This window comes from Antechinus flavipes, chromosome 5 (genome assembly GCF_016432865.1).
Source record: "Antechinus flavipes isolate AdamAnt ecotype Samford, QLD, Australia chromosome 5, AdamAnt_v2, whole genome shotgun sequence".
Lineage (NCBI taxonomy): Eukaryota > Metazoa > Chordata > Mammalia > Dasyuromorphia > Dasyuridae > Antechinus > Antechinus flavipes.
In genome coordinates, this window is record NC_067402.1 from 191,424,131 (window position 1) to 191,448,375 (window position 24,245).

At 36.3% G+C, this 24,245-nt stretch overlaps 1 protein-coding gene across 1 annotated transcript in view; it reads right to left on the bottom strand.

Moving 5' to 3' along the window:
* BORCS5 (BLOC-1 related complex subunit 5) overlaps positions 1–24,245 on the bottom strand; it is a 77,535-nt gene that overhangs the window by 12,730 nt on the left and 40,560 nt on the right. The window contains exon 3 of the mRNA XM_052000118.1: positions 20,279–20,436. Coding sequence (XP_051856078.1) covers positions 20,279–20,436 — 158 coding nt within the window. The remainder of the gene's footprint in view (positions 1–20,278; positions 20,437–24,245) is intronic.

Below are 24,245 nucleotides of genomic sequence, written 5' to 3' on the forward strand. Positions count from 1 at the left end.
CCTTTTTCTAAAGCACAGGCCAGGCTATGTTACCCCTCTACTCAATAAACTCTAGTGATTCTCTATAATCTCATGGATCAAATAGAACCCTTTATTGCTTGGCCCTCACATACTTTTTCAGACTTATGATTCATTATTCCCTTCACACATTCTATAGTACAGCTAAACAGGGTTTTTTGCTGTTCCTCTCTGTTATTCCTTCTTTGTTTCATCAATTTGCCCCATCTATCAATCATTTATCCTGCTAATTATTCCACTTTCCTTTTTTTACATACTTTGCCAGCTTCTTTCTCCTTCTGTTTCTTGAATCTTCCTCCTCAGGTTCTACCCCTTAATCTTCCTTGATTATTCTTGATCAATTTTAAATACTTTTTTATACTTTAATTTTAATACTTTTTTTGCCTTGGTTCCTGCTTCTTTTTCAATTTGGAAATAGAATCTGGACCAGTATCTGGGCCTAGAGACTATTCTCCTTCAAAATCCTCTTAAATTTTGCCAAATTTCTCCCGAAATCTAACCTCTGACACTCTTGTAGTAGGCTAAACTACTCAAAGTCACCTACGTGGATGGTTTCCTTCTCATCATTGGTCAAGTCCTTTTTTCTCCTGTTCTCATAATCTCCCACAAAAGCTGGAAGAAGATTAGAGAGCAACATTATAAATACCAATTTTAGAAAAAAGAGAACCTTTGAAGACATATATGAAATCAAGGTAGGATCTGTGACTAGATGGTTTGTATAGCCAGCTATACCTCTGTCATAGATAGCATAACTACAATGCAGAAAATGTTATGAGATACACACACATGAGAGATATTGTTTTTAAGAGAAGCATGAGAAAGGAGTCAATGTTGAATGTGGCATCTCAGGAAGAAAGTAGAGATCAAAAAATCTAGCAAGGGCAAAATATTAGGGGAAAGGAGCCAGTCAAGAAAGTGTGGCAGGTAGGAAATAGGAAGATGGCACTAAGGTGATATTTTAGTAGGAAGAATTGTTGTTAGGGACCTATAGAATGGAAGGTCTATCAAAAAATTAAAGACTTCTAATAGGGCAGGAACAGTGGAAGAAAGATTCAATTCAAGAAAGAGAAAAACATGGGATCAATAGAGATTGAATCAGTTGAAAGGTGGGAGTTTGGGGATATGTATTGAGGATATGGAGATCCTCAAAGTGTAAGTCAATTCAATTTAATTTATCAATATTCTGATGGAAATGGATCACATAAGAAGTTGTGAAAATATAAGGCAAATTCATTTTGCAGAGATGTTACCTATCTTATACATTAACTACTACATACACTCATGATTAGAATTAAATATGTGGTACTTGAAGAGTTCTTGAGATACAAAGTTGTTGCTACTTGTAAAGCTTTTAAAATGTCTGCCTTGCTTTCTAACTGCTATGTGACTTAATAGCTAAATTACTTTAATTTGTACTGTCTGGAAGAAATAAACCCAATAAAAGTATACAATAGGATATGTATGTTATTATAAGCTGGTGAAATCCAATTTTATTGGTATATAAGCCTCCAGGATATGTGGCTTGACCTAATGTCTCTACTATTCCAGCCTGTGTTATGCTGTGGCATTGTTATTGTTAAATTTCCCAGCTGCTTGACCCTCATTCCTCATTCTTTATTAGATAATCCAGAAAATATCCTCATTTAAATGGTACAGGCTATCCCACAGCTTTACCTCACTGGAGACAGAGCTATCTCCTATTAGTGCCACATCATTTTTGTCTAAAAATTCTATATATGTTTGATCTGAGTAGCTTTGGATCTTTGGAGTTCAAATCATGCTGTTCATCTGAACCAACAGCCCTTCTATGTGTCTAGCGACAATGGGGTTATCACATCTGTACTGTTTCTCACTGGTACCCATATGGGGCAATGTCAATGTTCAAGAGTAACTCTCTCCCCCTTTGAACTACATTTATATTGAGACCAATGTTTATGATTATTAAATTCAGTAGTTCTTTTGGGATAGTATAGCTTATATAGGCTTTTGGTATAGTTTGAAACTTTCATGACTTAAATTATTAGGCTTTTGAAAAAAAATAAATTATTAGGCTTTTGGAACACTCTTGTAGAAGTAGTAGAAGGTAATCAGGATAGGCCTTTTGTTCTGTGGAACTCTAGGCCAGTATGAAAGGAGAGATAACTCAAGATATATTGATAAAAGAAGAATTTAGGACTAAACAAGATAGAGCATTGCAAAATATAAAATGGATCATTCTGATTATATTAAATTAAAAAGCGTTGCACAAACAAAAACAGTACAATCAAATTAGAGGGAAAGCAGAAATCAGGAAGGGGGAAGGGGGAATTTCTAGCAAGTATCTCTAATAAAGGCCTCATTTCTCAAATATATAGAGAACTGAATCAAATTTATAAGAAAACAAGTCATTTCCCAATTGAGAAATGGTCAAAGGATAAGAACAGGCAGTTTTCAGATGAAGAAATCAAAACTATCCGTAATCAAATGGAAAAAATGCTCTAAATCACTATTAATTAGAGACATGCAAATTTAAACAATTCTTGAATTTAAACATCTATCAGATTGGATAATGTGACAGAAAAGGAAAATGATAAATTTTGAAAAAAACTGGGAAAATTGAGACATTAATGCACTGTTGGTAGAACTGTGAACTGATCCAACCATTCTGGAAAACAATTTGGAATCCTGCCCAAAGGGTAATCAAAGTGTGATTATCGAGCAATACCAGATTTTTTTTAAAATTTTTAATTAATTTTTTTTTTAAATTTTAAAGGAGAAGGGCCTATTTGTACAAAAATATTTAGAGTGGCTCTTTTTGTAGCACAGAATTGGAAACTGAAGGGATGCCCATCAATAGAATATTGTTGTGCCATAAGAAATGATACTCATCAGGATGATTTTAGAAAAACCTGGAAAGACTTAATAAAAAGTGAATGAACAGAACCAGAAGAACGATGTACACAGTAACCACACTTATTAAATAACTTTATTCTAAGCAATACAATGACCCAAAACAATCCCAAAGGACTCATGATAAAAAATGCTATCTGCTTACAATGAAATGATGGATGCAGACCAAAGCATAGCATTTTCACTTTACTTTTTTTTTGTTTAAGTTTTCTTCCACAAAATTATTAATATGGAAATGTTTTACATGAGTATGCGTTTATGTGTGTGTGTGTGTGAGATACACATAAGATTGCTTACCATCTTAGGGAGGGAAGAGGGAAGAATTTGGAACACTACATAAAAAAATAAAAAATATTTTTTTAAAAGATGCATAAACGTTAATGGGAAAAACAGTGGAAAATAAGTAACTGTCTTTGGCATCAAAATGGTTGAATTTGCATAATATTTAGTACCTTGTAAATCTAGGTAATAAAATATGAATAAAGAAAAAGAAAGACATATACAGACACAGACAGAGAGGGCTTCAATTCTCTCCATCTCTTCATTTACTCTTCTGAATGTATAGAATTTCCTATTAAGTGGAAAGGAAGGGGCACTCTCTTTTTTTAAGTCAGTCAGCAAGTATTTATTAAACAGTTATTATGTACCAGGCATTGTGCTAAATGATGGGGATACAAAGAAAGGCAAAAAGATGGCCAGTCGCCTCAAAGAGCTCACAAAGCATACAGCCACTAAAGCAAGAGCTTCTTCAAATGATCCCTGAGTGGGCTATAAAGTCTCTGGCAGCCTGACTGCCCCAGCTTCTCTGTCTGAACACAGCTGCCCGAACAATCTGGAAAGGCAGATTTTGAGGGGAGTGGCTACTTTGATGCTCCAATGCAGGCTACATTACTGGAGATGTCCCGTAGAGCCATATAGGGCTTCTTCAGGAAGATGATCATTAAAGGGTGGACAATAATAAGACAAGGCTCCTGATCAAAAGACATGAGTTTTGAGACAGTTGTTTTGAGCACAGACCCAAGGAGGTAAAGTGTCTATTTAACAATTCTATCAACTCTTAATGTTTCACATCTTTTCTTTTTTAATGTTTTATGTCTTAATATTTTAAGTATCAACCTCAAAGGAAAGTATAAGTAATTTTAATTTACCTTTTGAAGTTTAAATTTATCCATTTACATACATATAAGATTGCTTACCATCTTAGGGAGGGAAGAGTCTTTTGTTTGTTAAATATTTCTTTTGCATGGATACAATAAATAGCTGGTCACTATCTGATCTATGTTATACATTCAGTGTTTCCCTATTTGATTTTTGGGAGATCCTGGATATGAGCCAACCCAAAAGTTTTGAGGGATTCTCCCTAAGGCTCTGGGATGGTGGTGTAAAGAGCGAGAGAGTATACAAAAAAGAAGCAGATTCATCTTTTTAGGTCTCATACTCCACCAGGACTGAACCCAGTCTGTGTAGGTGGGCCCAGGGCTAAGGAACCCCCATTAGAGTGAGAACAAAAGTACCTCAACCAGCTTCCCAACACATTAGTGGATTTATAGAGTTACATCAGGATATAGCAAAAGTAGGTCATAGGACTACTTTTAAACCTTTTACAGGGATACAAATTAAAGAATGAAACAGATTTTTAAAATGTGGTACACTACTCTTTCAAAACACATTTTCTTCAGATGGGATGAGTGTATATATTTCTAGAATAAACTATTCTGAAGCTTTGTTTAAATTTATTTTAATCACTGTCACAGCAAAGAACAAGGCAGCAGAAAGCATCTCGACATGTCCTCACACCTCACCTGTTTCACTACCTAAGGTAGCTATTCTGAAACTGCTTGTGAGAAAAGGCCAATGGACAGGCCCTTGTGGTAGACCATTTTTGACAGATTCAAAGGAACAACGCTAGGTGAGGGAAAATTCTTGAAAACAACTTCTGAGAGGACAAGTTCTGAGGGCTACAGGGTCACCTACTGACCCTAGGCAGAGTAGGGTGGAGGTAGGGATGCAGGGCAACTGGCAAAGGCAATTCCAGGGTAAAGAGACTACAGAGGAAATGGGTCTATTATTCAAAACTGCTGAGACATCTGTGTCCAGAGCCTAATGGGACTAAATCCCACAGCAACCAAACAAAGAAGGATAGAGGCAGGGTGTGAGCTCACCCTCAGCCAATAATCACAAATGTAAATTCACAACAAGCAGGTAATAAACCAGACTGACCCCCTTCTAGGATTTTGGCCTCTCTGGCAAAACAGAGCTACCAGAATTAAGAAGGCATACAGTAAGTCTCATAGCCAGGCAGATTTAACTAATTCTACCTGCACATGCTACAAATGAAATTCTAGTTAGGTTTCTCATTGATCATATTTTGCCATACAAGGGCATAGCAAAGAGAAAAAAGACAGATTATACCTAATATTGAGCCAACCTAAAACTTCTACCAAGCACACACATACAAGACAGTAATTGGCAACACAAAATTAAATCTGGGACACTTTAAATAAAACATAGAAGTGTATTATTCAACAGAAACCTGGCACTGTGTGTGTATGTTTAAATAAGTACTTCATCTACTCCTTTCAGATTTTAAAGTATTTCAAGCAAGTAGAAGATTAATTTCCAGTAATTTAGCAATAACTAAATAAGCAGTCCTACACCTTCATTCACATGTGGGAAGTTTACCAAGCAGAGGTATAAAAGGTCATCAAACAAAGCAAAGGTATAGTGGTTACTGGGCATGGTGCTGTACAGGTGTAATCCCTGTTCCTGAGGACTGGGGGACTACTTGAGCCCAGGACTTTTGACCTGCAGAAATCCTCTCCAAACTAAATTTGGCATCAATACAATGAGTTCCTCAGGAGTGGAAGTGGGAGAGGAAGAGGAAGTCTGGGAAGGAGGCAGAGTACACCTAGTAGGGCAAACCAGTCCAGTTTGGAAATAGAGCAGATCAAAACTTCCATGCTGATTAGTAAGATGTCAGGTCTGAATGGTTGCTGTCCTTTTAGCTTCGACAAAATAGAGAGGCTTTCAAATAAATATGTATGCACACATATGTCTATATATGCATATGTATAAATTAAGATTAATAAACTAAATTATGTATCTGTGTTTATGTTTACATATGCACACGTACAGGTTATGAATTTTAATTCTAGCCCTGACAGTGATTCTGTAATAGATATAATCAGGTATGTATGTATATAAGCTGTATGTGTGAGTAGATAAAGACATAAAGATATGTATATCAGAGTCAACTAAATTTTGACTGCCACAAAATATTCCATAATGTCTGGTTTGTGATTGTTATAATTCCTTTCATGTACATCAATATTTATTATGCATTCCCTATGTGCTAAGCACTGTGCTAAAGATATGTTTATTATTTAGGACTTTTCTTACTACAATAGTCATCCTGACTTTGTGAATGAATTGGCACTATTGACAATAAAATTAATCAATCATCTATGAATTCATTGAGCAGAGCTACTGTATTTTAACCAGGGTATACTTGAAGACCATTTCCCATTATTAGTCCCACTCTCTCTTTTATCTGACTCCTTCCCTCTTTCTAATATGCCCTTGTCTCTACCATTATTAAAACAAAACAAAACGTTTTTGTACAAAACTCAAATAATCCTACCATCTACCCTATCATTCCATATTTTTCTTTCCTTTCAAGGCTAAACTTAAGAAACATATCTATACACAGAGCCTTCACTTTCTCTTTCCATGTTCTACTAAATCCCCTAAAATCTGGTTTTTATTGACATCATTCAATTGAAACTATCTTCTCCAAAGCTGACAATAATCTCTTCCTTGTTAAATCATAGAACTTTTTCTCAAACTTCATTTGTCCTAACATTTCTGTAACATTTGACATTATAAACCATTGTTTCTTACCGAGTACCCTCTTCTATCTAGGCTTTATGACATTGCTCTTCCCTGATTTTTTTCCTCTTTTTCTTTCTTTTTTTATTTTGGGGGAAATATAACTTCATTGCTCTTTTCCACTCCCTCTCAATTCTCCCACTTAAAAAAAAAAAACTAACAAATGTTGATTGTCAAACAAAATTCATATCTCTAATACATCACCTATTCATACATCTAATACATGCTTCCTTATCAGCACGGTGAAATCATAGTTGTTTATTGCATGGATTCAAGCTGTCTAAAGTTGTTTGCCTTTACAATACTGTTGTTACTAACTGGATTATTCTCCTGGTTCTGACTCTTCAAACCCTTGCACTAATATAATTTCATACACTGAAATATGTTTTTTGGATTTTCTAAATAATTCCTTGAAGTACAAAAATAGACACAATTTTGTCACTCATTCCATAATTGACAGGCATTATTTTAGTTTATGGGCACCTAAATGACACAGTGGATAAAGTACTGGGCCTGGAGTCAGGAAGACTCATCTTCTGAATTCAAATCTGGCCTCAGACACTTACTGACTATGTGATTCTGGGCAAGTCACTTCATCCCATATGCCTTAATTTTCTCATGTAAAATAAGATAGAGAAGGAAATGGCAAACCACTCCAGTATCTTTTAGGAAAACTCCAAGTGGGGTCACAAAGAGTGAAATGAAATGACTCAACAAAAAACAACATCTAGTTTCCAATTTTTAAAAATAGTATTTTATTTTTCCAAATACATGCAAAGATAGTTTTCAAAATTTCACTTTTGTAAAATCTTGTGTTCCAAATTTTTCTCCCTCTCTCCCTTCCTCCTTCCTCCCCAAAACAATAAGCAATCCTATATAGGTTAAACATGTACAATTCTAAACATCTTTCCATATTCAACATGCTGCACAAGAAAAATCAGATCAAAAGGGGAAAAAAATATAAGGAAAAAAAAAAAACAAGCAAGCAAACACCACTACCACAAAAAAGGTGAAAATACTATGCTTTGATCCACATTAATTTTCCATTGTTCTACCCTTGGATGCCAATGGCTCTCTCCATCCCAAATTTATTGGAATTGTCTTGAATAGCCTCCTTGTGAAAAGAGTCAGTCCATCACAGTTGATTATCACATAATCTTGTTGCTATGTATAATGTCCTCTTGGTTCTGCTCACTTCACTTAGCATCAATTCATGTATGTCTTTCCAAGCTTTTCTGAAATCAGCCTGCTCATCATTTCTTATAGAACAATATTCCACTTTATTTATATATCATACTAGTTTCCAATTCTTTACCACCATAAAAAGAGCTGCCATATGGGTATTTTCACTTTTTCTTTTATCTTTTTGGGAGCACAAAGTTAGTAGTAATATTGAAGGAATAATGTACCATTTAGTAAATTCTGATGACTATTGTTCAAAATTGCTTTCCAGAATGGTTGGCATATTCACAGATTCACCACCAACGTATTAATGTACCTATTTTCCCAGAGTCCTTGTAACATTTGTCATTTCTTTTGCCTTGGTGAATACTCATGGTTAATGGGCATGGATAAGAATAATCAAAGAAGATTGAGTGCTCTGTCTTGGGTCCTCTTCTAAAGAGATGATTTCCAGATTTACATATCTAGCTCTAACCTCTCTCCTGAGCTCCTGTCACAAACATTTGCTTTTTTTGTCCTCTTTGCTTTTTGACAGATATGAGGTGGAACTTCAAAGTTATTTTAATTTACTTCTTACATATTATTAGTGTTTTGGAGCCTCTTTTCACATAGCTTGGATTTCTTCTTTTGAGAATTGTGTTCATATCCTTTGCACATGTATCTATTGGGAATAGCTCCAGATTAGTTGTTTCTGACAGTAAATATTTTATAGTCTTTAAATTTTTCAGTCTTTTGACTTATTCTAATATTTTTGGTTATTTCTGGAGTTATAGAGCTATTATATTCCTTTCTATTTTTTTTTAAGGAATCTACTGTTGGTAAGGTTTTCCACCTTCTACTTAAAGTAATAAAGAATAAATCTCCTTTAATTTTTCCCCCTTCCCTGTGTTCCAGCTCCCAATGGGATTTTATTTTTTTAATATGTTAAAGTATATGTTAAATACTATATATATATATATATATACACACACACACACACACACACATACATACACACACACACATATCCATATAGTTATTTTGCTACACAAGAAGAATTAGACTTTGAAATAATGTAAAATTAACCTGAGAAGGAAATCAAAAATGAAAGAGGACAAAAACAGAAGGATTGGAAATTTTATGTAGTGGTTCACATTCATTTCTCAGAGTTCTTTTGCTGGATGTAGCTGATTCTATTCAACAAATGGAACTGATTTGGTTCATCTCATTGTTGAAAAGAGCCACGTCCATCAGAATTGATCATTATATAGTATTGTTGTTGACGTATATAATGATCTCCTGGTCTGCTCATTTCACTCAGCATCAGTTCATTTAAGTCTCTCCAGGCCTTTCTGAAATCATCCTGCTGGTCATTTCTTACTGAACAGTAATATTCCATAACATTCATACACCACAATTTATTCAGCCATTCTCCAATTGATGGGCATCCACTCAGTTTCCAGTTTCTAGCCACTACAAACAGGGCTGCCACAAACATTTTGGCACATACAGGTCCCTTTCCCTTCTTTATCTCTTTGGGATATAAGCCCAGTAGTAACACTGCTGGATCAAAGGGTATGCACAGTTTGATAACTTTTTGAGCATAGTTCCAAATTGCTCTCCAGAATGGGTGGCTTCGTTCACAATTCCACCAACAATGTATCAGTGTCCCAGTTTTTCCACATTCCCTCCAATATTATGCATTATCTTTCCCTGTCACTCTAGCCAATATGAGATGTATGTAGTGATATCTCAGAGTTGTCTTAATTTGCATTTCTCTGATTAATAATAATTTGGAGCATCTTTTCATATGGTTAGAAATAGTTTCAATTTCTTCATCTGAAAATTGTCTGTTCATATCCTTTGACCATTTAGCAATTGGAGAAAGGCTTGATTTCTTATAAATTAAGAGCCAATTCTCTATATATTTTGGAAATGAGGCCTTTATCAGAACCTGTCCCAATGGGATTTTAGAGATCATATTTATCTCAGCTCCCCTAAACAATGAGTTGGTCCTCTCTCCTGCTGTGGTGCTTTGTTTCCTTAGGAATACATATATACCTGGACCATGCTCCCTGAATAGTAACTTGTCTATGGGGACTTGTCTCTGTCATCCACTCATGTTCTGACAAACAAGAGTCAGGATATAGTCTTAGATGTCTTGTAATTACAGCTTGTGCTGACTTGTGACTCCTCCTACCCCCATGTCAATCAATCGGGTCAATCACCTGAAGGGTTCAGGATTTTTTGATGCAGTTTGTGCTAGCTTCCCTGGCAGAGTTTCCATTGATATCTAGAGTAATCTCTGTCTACCAGCTTCTGATAGCTTCTATCTTCTTGTGACACTATATAGTGAATAAGAAAGAACTTCTGTTTCCCCTCAAGTTTACCATTAAGCTTCCTGAGACCCTTTCTGAATATATTTTATGTAAGAGAGTTGGGCTTCTCTATGACCTGTTTTATTGCCATCTTAATCCTAAATCCCATAATAGTCTTTGGATTATTCCTTCTTCCTGAAGCAAGCTTTCATATACATTTCTTTCCCTCGCCTCCCCCACCTCTTTTTGTAACCTTTTTTTAACCTTTACATTGAAGTCATCATGTATCAAGATGTATGCTGAATTAATCTGACAAGAATATTCTGAAGATCTTTATAGAATTTCTCTACCACTTCATCCTCAATGTATGCTAATCTCATCTCCCCAAAGCAACTAGGAACTTCCTAAGAGTAAAAATTTTGTCTCTTTCTTCCTTTCTCCTCCACAGTACCTAATGCTGGTTAGGTGTTTAAATACTTGCTAGATGACTGGGCACCCACAGAAGCACCCATGAAAATTAATTATCACAGTCAGTTGAATATGAAGGGAATAAAAATTAAAATTCACAAATTTGAGAATACTAATATGGAACTCTCTCAGAAGCATGAAACCAATTTAATCACAAAAAAGCTTATCTAATTATTTGTATCAGTATTTATTATACTCAGATTTCCTTTAGATCAGAATGCAGGCAATATAACTTTTATGTGCTTTTATTTGTCCACATATTGAATTTCAATTAATATATATTCTTTTTGGTAATTCATTTCCTCCCCCTTTTCAACACATGTTGCATTAAGTTACTTCCTTGCACCTCTTTAACCAAATTGCCAGGAAACATCTGGAAAAATAGAGTGAGCTCATGTTTGATCAAAGCTATTCCTTCTGCTCTGTTCATTTTGGAAGTGACTAATTTCAACACTTGGTTTTGGAATGAGAAGAAACAGGTATATGTTTTTATATAGGCATTTCAGGAGTGGGTTATGCATAAGAAAACAGGAAAAATAAATCACCATGGGGGAAAAAAAACCCTAAAACAAAGTAAGCTTTCTTTGTCCTCCCAGATCTGTTTCAGAAATGACTTCCAATCTTAGTTTTGCAATAATCCAAAGCAACCTGACTTATTTCAAGGAGTGTTACAAAACTAATTTTAGACTCAGTTAAATTTCAATAATGAATAATATTAAAAGGGCATGTGCAGAACTGTCCTGGCAGCTTTTCTAGCCAACTGTGTTAGCTCAGAGCTTGGGTACATTGGGAATGATGAAATCTCTGGACATTTGTAGGCTGGACACATATGAATCAGCCCTTGAAGGATTTGGTTGCAATCGGATAACTTCAGAGGCAAGTAGGTTAGAAGGATAGTGAGGAGCCCTGAGAGCAAATAGTCTTGGTAAATAGGGAACTTGAGGGGTTTCCCTCAAAAGCAGAGGTTTTAGTACCTTGAAGTACATTTCCTCCCAATAGTCCCATTTCTCAAAGCCGGTTTAAGAAACCAATTTCCTCTCCTCTCTCCCCTTTAGGTTATAAAGGGTAGAGTATCTACTAGAGAAATTACCTGAAAGGAGAAAAAGACTCTACCCATATTTAATCTAACCATCTCCAATTCCATCCATAATTACAAGTAGCGGCCTGCCCTAGGAAAAACAAAAAAAATTTTACGAGTTCTTACATTTCTTTTACTTGGAATTTTAAAATCTGCTTTATTTCCTTCTTGGTTTTTTTAAGCAAAATTTTCCTTTATTAGTGATACAAAATTAGAAATAAATATGCTTTGAAAAATTTTTTTCTCTTTTTAAATTTTCTTCCTACTTTTCTTTTTTTTACTCTTTGTATTACTTCAGATTTCCTTTAATTCTTTTGAACTTAGAGTTGAATTTAATTCACTGGTTTTGATATTATTTGGATATCTATTTCCTGTTGAATATTATAATTTGGATATGCAGATTTGTTCTTTCATTTCCTTTTTATCCTATTGTGTTTTCTTTTTCTTTTTTGACTTATTCTAATATTTTTGGTTATATTCTGGAGTTATAGAGCTATTTTACTCCTTTCTATTCTTTAGGGGATCTACTGTTGGTAAGGTTTTCCACTTTCTACTTAAAGTAACAAAGAATAAATCTCCTTTGATTTTCCCCCTTCCCTGTGTGCCAGATCCCAATGGTATTTTAGCGATTACCTTTATTTCAGCTTCCCTCAACAATGAACTGGTTCCCCCCCCCCCTCCTGCTGCAGTGCTTTGTTTCCTAAGGAATACATACATACCTGTACCATGCTCCCTGAATAGTGCTATGGGACTTGTCTCTGTCTTCTTCCATATTCTGACAAACAAGAGTCACGATATAGTCTTATATGTCTCATAATTACAGCTTGTGCTGGCTTGTGACTCTCCCCACACTGTCACTGTCACTGAAGTTTTCCAGTTTGATGTTGTTTTATATAGTTTCCAATTTTGCATTTCATGTTTTATTTCTGCCCCCCCTTTTCTCTTTAAGCTCTATGTGTTTTATTACACCTTTTCTAATAAATCCTTTTGCTGCATTTGCATATGAAAGTTTGTTATTTGATGGTGCTCACTGAAACATCCTTATTCTCCTACCTAGGGATGTGCAAATGGAATGCAGTTGTGGCTAATTTGCATATGTTCTATTGTTTCTGGTTTCTCCCTAAGCATCCACTGTTTAAAATATGGTTTTAAAGTCTCACAGTGGCAAAAGATTGTACAGCTAGTTCAATTACATTCTATGATCAAATACTCTATCAATTAGTGCTATGAAAAGGTGAATGTTGTGTAAACTTATTTACTAGATAATGATGTTGAATTACTAATCTTTGAAGCTGGCTATAAATATGAAATTACACATAAAAATATCAAAAGACACAATAAAAGAGTTTGTGAGACTGATGCATAGGCATTTTACAATGTACTGTCCTCCTTAAAATAGATGTCTTCTGGTAAACCCCAGGCCAGGGAATGAACTCATCCTCTTGGTGGTATACGCTGATGCAGAAACTCCCAGGGAATTCCAACCAACCAAGGAACCCAAAATCTCCAACCCCCTCCAACTCATGAAATTGCTTCTAAGATTGGATACATCCATATCAGAATCACTGTCCAATCACCTATGATAAGGCAAAGAAAGGCAAACATAAGAGGCAGCCAGAAGACCAAAGCTCTAAGGACTACATAAGAACAGTTACTTTTTTATCTAAGGTTAGAAAAAGCTGAACCTCCCACCCCATACTTCTGGGGAAGGGACTGGAATAGTCCAGCCATAACTGATCATCACATGGGGAAGAAAAGAGGTTGACAGCAAGGTCATTCCTTTTGAAAAGTCTACTATGTCGTAGCTCTTCCTGCTCAGCAATCAATAAGAGATTGGTTTTTATCATACCCACAATGCCTTAGTCTTTCAGTACTGAATCACACATGGTTGACCAGAAGCAGCCAGGGACTTCATCATTCTCAAAGTGATCAGGCCCTTTGTTAGCAACATACAGATGATCATAAACAGACAAGATGGCTATGCTCATGCCCTGTAATACTGTTCAAGGAGTTATCTATGCCAAAGGATTGAATAATAAAATGAATATGCTTATTAGATACATCCAACTATAAACTCTTTAAATACATTGTGACAGGACTTCCGGCCAAGATAGCGGAGAGGAGGCACACAGCTGTGTAAGCTCCACGTTTTCTCTCAGAATCCATTCATCCAAGCCTCTGAATTAATGCTCGACTGAAAAAAAACCCACAAATAGTTACCAAGAGAAGACATCCTTGAAATTCGCCAGGAAAAGTCTGTTTTGAGAGCCCGGCAGGCAGCTCACAGCCGAGCAGACCAGAGGAGAGTGGGGTGTGATCTCAGCCATCTCTTCGGGGAGAGCTTGGCAACAGGATTGGATACTTTGCCTTGGCAGCAAGTCAGTAGCCCAGCAGAGAAGCTAAAAACACCCGAGAGGGGGTGGGGGGGGGAAGGGGGAAGAGAGCTAGAGTCTCTCAGAACCTGGCCACCTCTCCCCCACAGTGTCTCAGCAGCTCTCAGAGTCTCAGAGCGCAGGCGCAGCACAGTCCTGCTAGTGCCTCGCTGCTACTCCCCCTCTCCCCCCCCTCCAATCTGTAGAGGAAGCTCGGTAACACCACCCAGTCCCTCCCCCCAAAAAAGCAGATTCCATTTAGGGGTTTTTTCTTTTTTTCTTTTTGCTTGTTTGTCTTTGATTCTTTTCTGACAAAATGAGCAAAAAATTGAAGAGTACTTTAACCCTTGACAGCTTCTATACAGATAGAGAGCAGACTCCAAATCCTGAGGAGACTAAAAACAGACAGTCTCCAGGTGAATCCCCAAAGGAGGAGATCATCTGTTCCTCAGCACAGATGAACCTCATAGAAGTGATTAAAAAGGCTCTCACAAGGGAGCTAGAAGAAAAATGGGGAAAGCAGAGTGAGGCTTGGGAAAAGGAGAGGGAGGCTTGGCAAAAGAGCCTGGAGAAGTCAGTTAAAGAGAGAGTGGATAAAGAAGTAAAATCCTTGAAAAATAGGATTGGTGAACTGGAAACAGAAAATAGCTCTCTAAAAAACTGATGCATTGTTGGTGGAGTTGTGAACGAATCCAACCATTCTGGAGAGCAATCTGGAATTATGCCCAAAAAGTTACCAAATTGTGCATACCCTTTGATCCAGTAGTGTTAGTTCTGGGCTTATATCCCAAAGAGATACTAAAGAAGGGAAAGGGACCTTTTTGTGCCAAAATGTTTGTGGCAGCCCTGTTTGTAGTGGCTAGAAGCTGGAAATTGAATGGAAGCCCATCAATTGGAGAATGGTTGGGTAAATTGTGGTATATGAATGTTATGGAATATTGTTGTTCTGTAAGAAATGACCAGCAGGATGAATACAGAGAGGCTTGGAGAGACTTACATGAACTGATGCTGAGTGAAATGAGCAGGACCAGGAGATCATTATACACTTCAACAACGATACTGTATGAGGATGTATTCTGAGGGAAGCAGATTTCTTTGACAAAGAGATCTAACTCAGTTTCAATTGATCAATGATGGACAGAAGCAGCTACACCCAAAGAAAGAACACTGGGAAATGAATGTGAACTATTTGCATTTTTGTTTTTCTTCCCAGGTTATTTTTACCTTCTGAATCCAATTCTCCCTGTGCAACAAGAGAACTGTTCAGTTCTGCACACATATATTGTATGTAGGATATACTGCAATGTATTTAACATATATAGGACTGCTTGCCATCTAGGGGAGGGGGTAGAGGGAGGGAGGGGAAAAATCAGAACAGAAGTGAGTGCAAGGGATAATGTAAAAAATTACCCTGGCATGGGTTCTGTCAATAAAAAGTTATTATAAAATAAATAAATAACTAATTTTAAAATAAAAATAAATACATTGTGACATTGAGCAAGACTTTTCCTCAAATTTTACTCTGGACTTTGCTTATGCCTCCTTCTTACATTTAATTTATATTTTAGCTACTAGTGCTGTTAGCAATTTACCAACTATTAAGATCCATGACGGCATTTTAATATACATTATGGTGATAATAAAAATAGTAATAAGTAGTAGCCAGCATTTATATAGTGCTTTAATGATGGTAAAGCACTTGGGAAATATTATTCCATTTTATTCTCACAACAATTCTAGAAAGTTGATGCTATTATTTTTCTCATTTTCCATCTGAAGAAAAAGAAGTAGATGGGGATTAAATTGATGAGGTCCTGAAACAATGAGTGGGTGGACAGAGAAAGCCTGAAATACTGATAAAATTACTCCCTAAGGCAAATAGGGAACAGCAATAATGGGGATCAGTTCAACCTTATAGTCCCATCTTCTGTGAAGATCATGGATAACCTCACCTTGTTGGGTCCAATCAGAAATCTAAGTTATATCAAACTCCTGAGGTTAAATTTTCCCTGTAAATCTGCCTATGGGCCATGCCATCTTTGCTGAATCCCTTTTGAGTAAGCCCACCATGGGTTCTGTCCCAGGGTATCTTTCTTCTCACTCCTCCCCCTTGCCCCTCCTCCATCCTCTCTATATCTTTCTTCTCACCCCACCCTATTATGCCTCTGTCTTTTTATATGCTCTCCCAAGTCTATTTCATATTTGTCACTCCTGTTGTCTCTTTTATCTCTTCATTTTATCTGTAACCTTTTCTCCTAAATACACCTACCTTCTACCAAAAAGAATGGTCATTGTAAATCCTTCACATGACTGAACCCCAAAATTTGGTGCTAATTGTTCTCCTTAATCTTATCATTTGGTACGGTACCTCAAACCCATCAAAAAAACTTGTCTAAGATCACACGGACAGTAAGTGTATGAAGCTGCATTTGAATTCAGGTTTTCCTAACTCCAGATCCAATGCTTAGGGACAAAATTTGGACAAATTAGGGACAAATACAAAGGCAGGCAAACCTATTTTCATAACAAAAAAAGGAGGCATGAGTATATTTTATGCCCATATATTTTATAAGTAAAGTTTTAGAAGAAAACAAAGAGCTAATATTGACATTTTTCCCCTGAATATTTAGTAAAAAACAATCTGAGCACTTCAGGCTTTCTGCAATATAGTAAGGAAACACTTACATAGACTAGGCCTCCCCAAACTTTCTAAATATCTAAATATGGCTCTTTGTAGTAAAGATGAATTAATCCATAAGCATTAGGAGAATGTTATAAGCAAAGTACTGTACTAATCTCTAGGAATTAAGAAATAAAATAAAATAAGCACAGTTCCTGCCTTCAGGGAAGTTCTAATGGGACACCATAATCATATGTTAGTTTTTTTTAAAAAGGATATATAGTAGTAAAAAATTTCCCATTTTTTCAAGAAAATACACTCCCTTACACTTAAGGAAGAGTATGTCCCAGAATTCCTGAAGAATATTGTATATATTCTGTCCTTGTTATTATTCCTTAGTAAATATCCCTTTATAAAAGTTAATGATATTAATTGATTTGTTGATACTGGGGAGATATTAATTGATAAATCTGTGTTGGGGAGAAGAAGAAAATTTCAATGCTATCTCTATGTTTTCTTCTAAAATATGAAATATGTATGCATCAAATATGTATCTTCCTGAACACTTAGTCAAAACATGACAAAACTATCAAGTTTCCTAAAATACAGTTAAAACACTTACCTAGACCAGGCCTCTTCAAACTCTCTAAGTATCTAACTGTGACTCTTTGTAGGAAAAAACATATAAGCTTACAAAAGAAACCAATTATGCTGAAATACAATTTCAAAAAAAAAAATTTTTTTTTTAAGTTCATGGACCATAGATTAAGAATCACTTGTCTAGATTAGAAGGGAAACAATAAACTGGGAAAACATTTTTATAGTCAAAGGTTCTGATAAAGGCCTCATTTCCAAAATACATAGAGAACTGATTCTAATTTATAAGAAATCAAGCCATTCTCCAATTGATAAATGGTCAAAGGATATGAACAGACAATTCTCAGATGAAAAAATTGAAACTATTTCAATCCATATGAAAAGATGCTCCAAGTCATTATTAATCAGAGAAATGCAAATTAAAACAACTCTGAGATACCACTACACACCTGTCAGATTGGCTAGAATGACAGGGAAAGATAATGCGGAATGTTGGAGGGGATGTGGGAAATCAGGGACACTGATACATTGTTGGTGGAATTGTGAACACATCCAGCCATTCTGGAGAGCAATTTGGAACTATGCTCAAAAAGTTATCAAACTGTGCATACCCTTAGATCCAGCAGTGTTTCTACTGGGCTTATACCCCTAAGAGATACTAAAGAAGAGAAAGGGACCTGTATGTGACAAAATGTTTGTGGCAGCCCTGTTTGCAGTGGCTAGAAGCTGGAAAATGAATGGATGCCCATCAACTGGAGAATGGTTGAATAAATTGTGGTATATGAGCGTTATGGAATATTATTGTTCTGTAAGAAATGACCAGCAGGATGAATACAGAGAGGACTGGCGAGACTTACATGAACTGATGCTAAGTGAAATGAGCAGAACCAGGAGATCATTATATATCTCAACAACGATACTGTTTGAGGATGTATTCTGATGGAAGTGGATCTCTTCGAGAAAGAGAGCTAATTCAGTTTCCATTGATCAAGGAGGGACAGAAGCAGCTACACCCAAAGAAAGAACACTGGGAAATGAATATAAACTGCTTGCATTTCTGTTTTTCTTCTCGGGTTATTTATACCTTCTGAATCCAATTCTCCCTGTGCAACAAGAGAACTGTTCGGTTCTGCACACATATATTGTATCTAGGATATATTGTAACTTATTTAACATATAAAGATCTGCTTGCCATCTGGGGGAGGGAATGGAAGAAGGGAGGGGAAAAATCAGAACAGAAGTGAGTACAAGGGATAATGCTGTAAAAAAATTACCCTGGCATGGGTTCTGTCAATAAAAAGTTAAAAAAAAAATCACTTGTCTAAACTATTTTAGGAATGTTTGGTAGTTGAATGACACTCTCAGAAAATAATTATCAATGTCAGTCTTATTAACTGAGAAGAACATCATGAATGGTCCCCATAGGGGCAAATATTATTAGGTAGTTTAAACTATGACTTAGATTTAAAAGCATGTAAGAATACTGGTATATTTCACTTTACACAATTTAGGAGGATTCTTAAAAAGAACAGTAGAATAGGAAGAGGTATATCAAGGATAAGTCTAATTTTATAATATCTCATTGGTTAAAAAGTTTCTATGGAAATATATTATGTTGATTTCTAATTGATCTTGAATTGGCAGAGAATTTTACTTCTGACCTGTAGCAGTGATTAACGCCTACAAATCCACACCAACAAGCATAAATGAAGTGTTTATAATGAGCAAAGAACTGTGTAAGCTGTGGTAGAGAAAATAAGAGAAGTATAAAGAGAAATATCTGCTTTAAAGGAACTTCCCACCTAGTTGTGCATAGACAGAACAACTAATATTAGCTAGACCAGCTGTTCTCAAAGGATCGTTTGCACACCTGTGATGGGTCCATATGATTCAAGCAATCCTGGAAGTCAAAACAGTTTTCCTAATAATTTTTGTTTAGCCGGTTCAGTCATATCTGACTTTTTGAGATACTAGAGTGGTTTGCCATTTCCTTTTCCAGCTCATTTTACAGATGAGGAAACTGAGGCAAACAAAGTGAAGCAACTTGGTCAAAGTCACACAGGTAGAAAATGTCTGAAGTTGGATTTGAATTCAGGTCTTACTGACTGTAGGCCCATCTCTCTATCCACAGTGCTACCTAGCTGCCCTATCCTAATAATTCTAAGATGTTATTTGATTACTAAAATACTTCTCTTTTCCAACTTCATGTCTACACATGAAGCCAGATTTTCTTCAACTAAAATAACAAGACTGTAACAGACTGGATACAAAGCCAGTTACAATGTGGATATCAAGTAGTTCAACTACATAATTTTACAAATGAGGAAACTGATCCCCAGAGAGGTGAGTTAATTTGCCCCAATTGCATAGTAACCAGGCAGAGGCAAGACCATAACCCAGATCCCTTATTCCCGGTTCAGTGCTCTGTCCATTGTGTCATTCTGCTATATTTACACAGACTGCATACAAAAATGCATACTAAATAATAGGGAGATGATCTATTAAAATCCTGATGAAATTCAACAAGAACATATAAATTCTTTTTTTTTTTGAGTTTTTTTTAATATCTTTTTATGTACAAAACATATGTATGGATAATTTTTTCAACATTGACCTTGTAAAACCTTCTGTTTCAAATTTTCCCCTCTTTCCCCCCTTTTCCCCTAGATGGCAGGTAGTCCAATACACGTTAAATATGTTAAATTATAGAACATATAAATTCTTATGAAGAAGTAACAAACATCAGTCATGGAGCTCAAAAAGCACTGGTTAAATATGGATACCAAAGAAGAAGACCAAAAATTTAAAGTAGACCACAATCAAAAGGAGTCAACTTGAAGGGAGGAGGAAAAAAGGATGTGCAATTTACCTCTTTGATTCGTTTGACCAAAGCATTCTGATCAAAGGAAACCGCTTCTGCACATTGATGAAGATGGTCTTGATATCGGAGACAGAGTTGAAGAACTTGTTGAGAGTCTAGCTTCTCCAATTTGGTATTTGTAGGAGATGTCTGGCCACTCAAAAGCCCTAAAAAACAGGGGGGGAAATGAATTGTACCAATAATAGGTTCATAGATCAAGCAGTTGTTGAACATCTATCTGTAAAGGGGAAAAAAAGTGTTTATTATTGCTTCTAGAATCCAACAACTCACTTACCAGTAGATTCAAAGCCAAAAGTTTTAATAGTTGGGGATTTGTTGGTTTTCTGGCTTTTAATTTAATTTTTAATGACAAAAGGTTTACTTTAACTAATAAAGAGGAATAAATTATACAAGAAGTTGGGAGACAATGGTTAAAAAAAAATTAGTTGAAGAAATAAAAAATACTTCTCAAGTTTCCTTACAGGATTTCTGGGATTAGGAAGGAACCTCTGCATTCCTTTTGTAATATGATCACCAAGGATTGGTCCAGTTTCTGTGTAGAGACTTCCAAGGAGAGAGAATCCACCATCTCTTAAGTAGTCCATTATACTTCTAAACAACTGGGAAGTTCCTAAATTTGCCTCTTTTAACTTCTACCCATTGATCCTGCTCTGATTCTGTACTCTGAGATCAAAAACAACAAACCTAATCCCTCTTCCATATGAACATTAATCAAATATTTGTAATACAGAGACCATATCCACACCAAGTCTTCTCTTTACCAGGTAAAACATCTCCAGTTCTTTAATCATTCCTCACATGACAGAGTACAGAAAGATCATCATCTCCCTATTCCTAGAAACTTTGCTTTTCAAGGTAGCCTGTGGTAGCAGCAATATCCTAACTTGAACCTCTTTGCAAGTTAGGCTAATTTTTCCTTAAAAAGTCTTAGAACTGTCCAAATGACTTGATTATCTCAGGGGACTAAAGACTCAGATTCTCCCATTCGTAACAAACAGTCACAAGAAACTCCAGATGCAAGCTTTGGTCAGAGGATTCCAACAGCAAGTCAGGGAAGGAAGCTTTACTTAGCTAAAATAACTTGTAATGTCTCACATGCAAATCTTTATTAAATAGTCTTCTCCTGCTAAGTAAATATCCTTTTGTTAACTATTATCTAAAAATGTTTTATTTCATTTTAATATTGAACATGAACTAAAAAATTATACTCCTCAGTCAGGCACAGCTCAGAACAATGGGTGTAGTTGTGGAAGATGTAGGCAATGAAGAGAAAGGGTGAGCTCAGATTAGCTTGGGGGTTTCTGGGAGTGATTTTGATAGTACAGACTGTGATTACTGACCACAAGGCCTCCTCCACCTCTCTAAGATTAGAGAGTAAAGTACATATGGCAATGAAGCAAGAAGAGACCAATGTAAATAAATATATTCTTTGTCCTTGTGAATCGTACCTTAAAAATAATGTCAATAAATTTTCTTCTAGATCCACTATCTGTGTTGTCCCAAGGCCTTTCAACCTGATAATTTAAGCTTTCTTCAAGGTATTCCATGGGATTTCCTCAAAATTTAGTTTACTTTTTTTTTTTTCCTGAGGCAATTGGGGTTAAGTTACTTGCCCAGGATAAAATTTAGTTTACTTTTAAAGCAACCAGTAAGGGCTGGATTTGGAGGAACTGAAAGCAAGTTTCTTCCTAATATAAAAGGACAAATGAAGAATGAGATGTCTGACTCCAGCAGGCAAGAGATGACTTTATATTGTTAATGATCATCACCAAATTGCATCAGACAGCCAAAGTAAAAAAGATCCCCTCCTACCTATACAAAAGTTAACCTGGTGTATCAAAGTTTGGTTTTTATGAACAAGCAGCTTCAGGCCTATAATTTTTTTCTGACATAGCAAACTAGTGTGAATGGTGACATGAGAGATTCCAACAGTGAGGGGGAAAAAAAGCAAGGAAGATCTCTGGAATTTTAGGATTATCTAACAACTGTGCTTTGAGTTTTGTTGTTGTTGTCGTTTTTAAGTTGGCATTAGAGAGTTTTGTTATTGTTTTTTGTTGTTATTGTTGTTGTTGTTAATTTGGCATTTGAGAAACCAACCAGAATTATGTCAGTGGACTTTTCTGTGATTATTTGATGTAAGCCATTGGGGGAGACACTTGAATAGCAACATTTAATTCTCCCCAGACGACCAGGAACCTTTCTGAAATTGTCAATATGGAATCTGAGGTATATCAGTTTCAAAAATTTTTTTACAGAGAATATTCATACACACTAACAAATGGAACTGAGAACTCAGTTTCTGGCACCCTCTCTCAAACTTTCAGTGAGGGCCCCTACAGATCTTAGGGCTCAGACAATCTTTCCTATCCTGTCAGAAGTATCTACTGCTTATACTTGGCAGAGAGTACACATGTCATGGCCCAGAGGAATCTCTGGCTTTGAATCTTTTTGTTTTATTTTGCATCTTTCTTTGGGCTAGGAAGGCAGATGACCTTAAGCTAGACACTTCCAGTCTTAATCTATCATGGGAGATAGAGATATCAGAGATTCTTAGGGAGCAAGAGAAGTCTCTTGCATTGGGAAGGAAGGACGCTGGCAGAAATGACCTCATACAATGGTGAGCCTGACAGGGCCAGTAACAATATAGCTGCAGCAAGAGGAGGGGGATCAGGCCTCACCAGGAATAGTATAGATAGTAGCAGGACTTACAGAACTCTGCACAGGCATAACAGTTCAAGGGCTATATAGGCCTATAAGACTGTTCTACAAATCAGTACTTCTATTATCCCTATTTTACAAACAAGGAAACTGAGGCAGACAGAAGTAAAGTGACTTGTCCAAGAGCACACAGCTAATATGAGACTGGATTTAAAATCAAGTCTTCCTGACTCCAGGTCTAGCATTTTTTTTCATTCATACTATCTCGTTGCCCCTAGGCACATGCTGATGGTTGACTGGGGAACCACAAAAGGAAACTCAGGAAAGGGATCTTCAATCAGCTGAAATCAATTGTCTTCCCATGCATTATTAAATATGCTTTGCCAGTCAATGAGTCCATTAGTAAATATTTATTAAAAGGCATAGGGAAGATACTTATCAATATTTGCGAGGTATAGCTAATACATTCAATGTCAGAATTAGGATGCAAGATAGCCTAGATTAAATGTGATAAGATTCAGCAGAATAGGAATCAATCAATGTAAAGATCACCTTTTGATTGTAAAAAATCAATTTCACAAGCACAAGATAGAGAAGACATGGATAAACAACAGTTTATTATAAAAGGATCTGGCGTTTTAGTGGTCTGCAAAGTGAATGCATCAGCTGAGTAGGATGGCCACCAACACAAAAAATCAATCTAACACATTCTTGGACTGCATAAAGAGACACAGCTACCAGAAGTAAGGAGGTCCCTCCACATTCTGCCATCCTGTCCACATGTGGAATATTATTATGTTTAGTACTGATGCTGTTTGAGTAATCTAGATTAGTGGTGATAAGAGAGTTGTTAAGAATCCCCTTTAAATCAGCCGTAGGTTTTAGGAGGGAAAAAATTCACTCATTCCCGAATTATGAATTGCAAAATGAAAGTTTATTGTTAGATAGAAACCAGCTTACCGAGAGACTGACTTCTATAGCAGCAGATCTATGAAAAAATGGAGTTTTGCACTAAGAATGCAGTTCTCAGTGAACAGGAGGTCCTGGCAGCAAAGGGAGCTACCAAGGTCCATCTGCAAAAGACCTTCGTTGAAGGATGTGATGACCGCGTATTTAAAATCAGCCAGAGTCAGGAATTCAGGTTAAGGGAAAAATCTTCAATCTTTATTGAAGTGAAGAGATAAAAAAGGATTGCAATAGCAATATGGGCAGCTGTGAGAGGAAGCCAGCTAGCAGAGGGGGTTGGAGATGAAGGGCCGCCGCGATAGCAATGCGAGCAGATGTGTCAAGCGCCAGG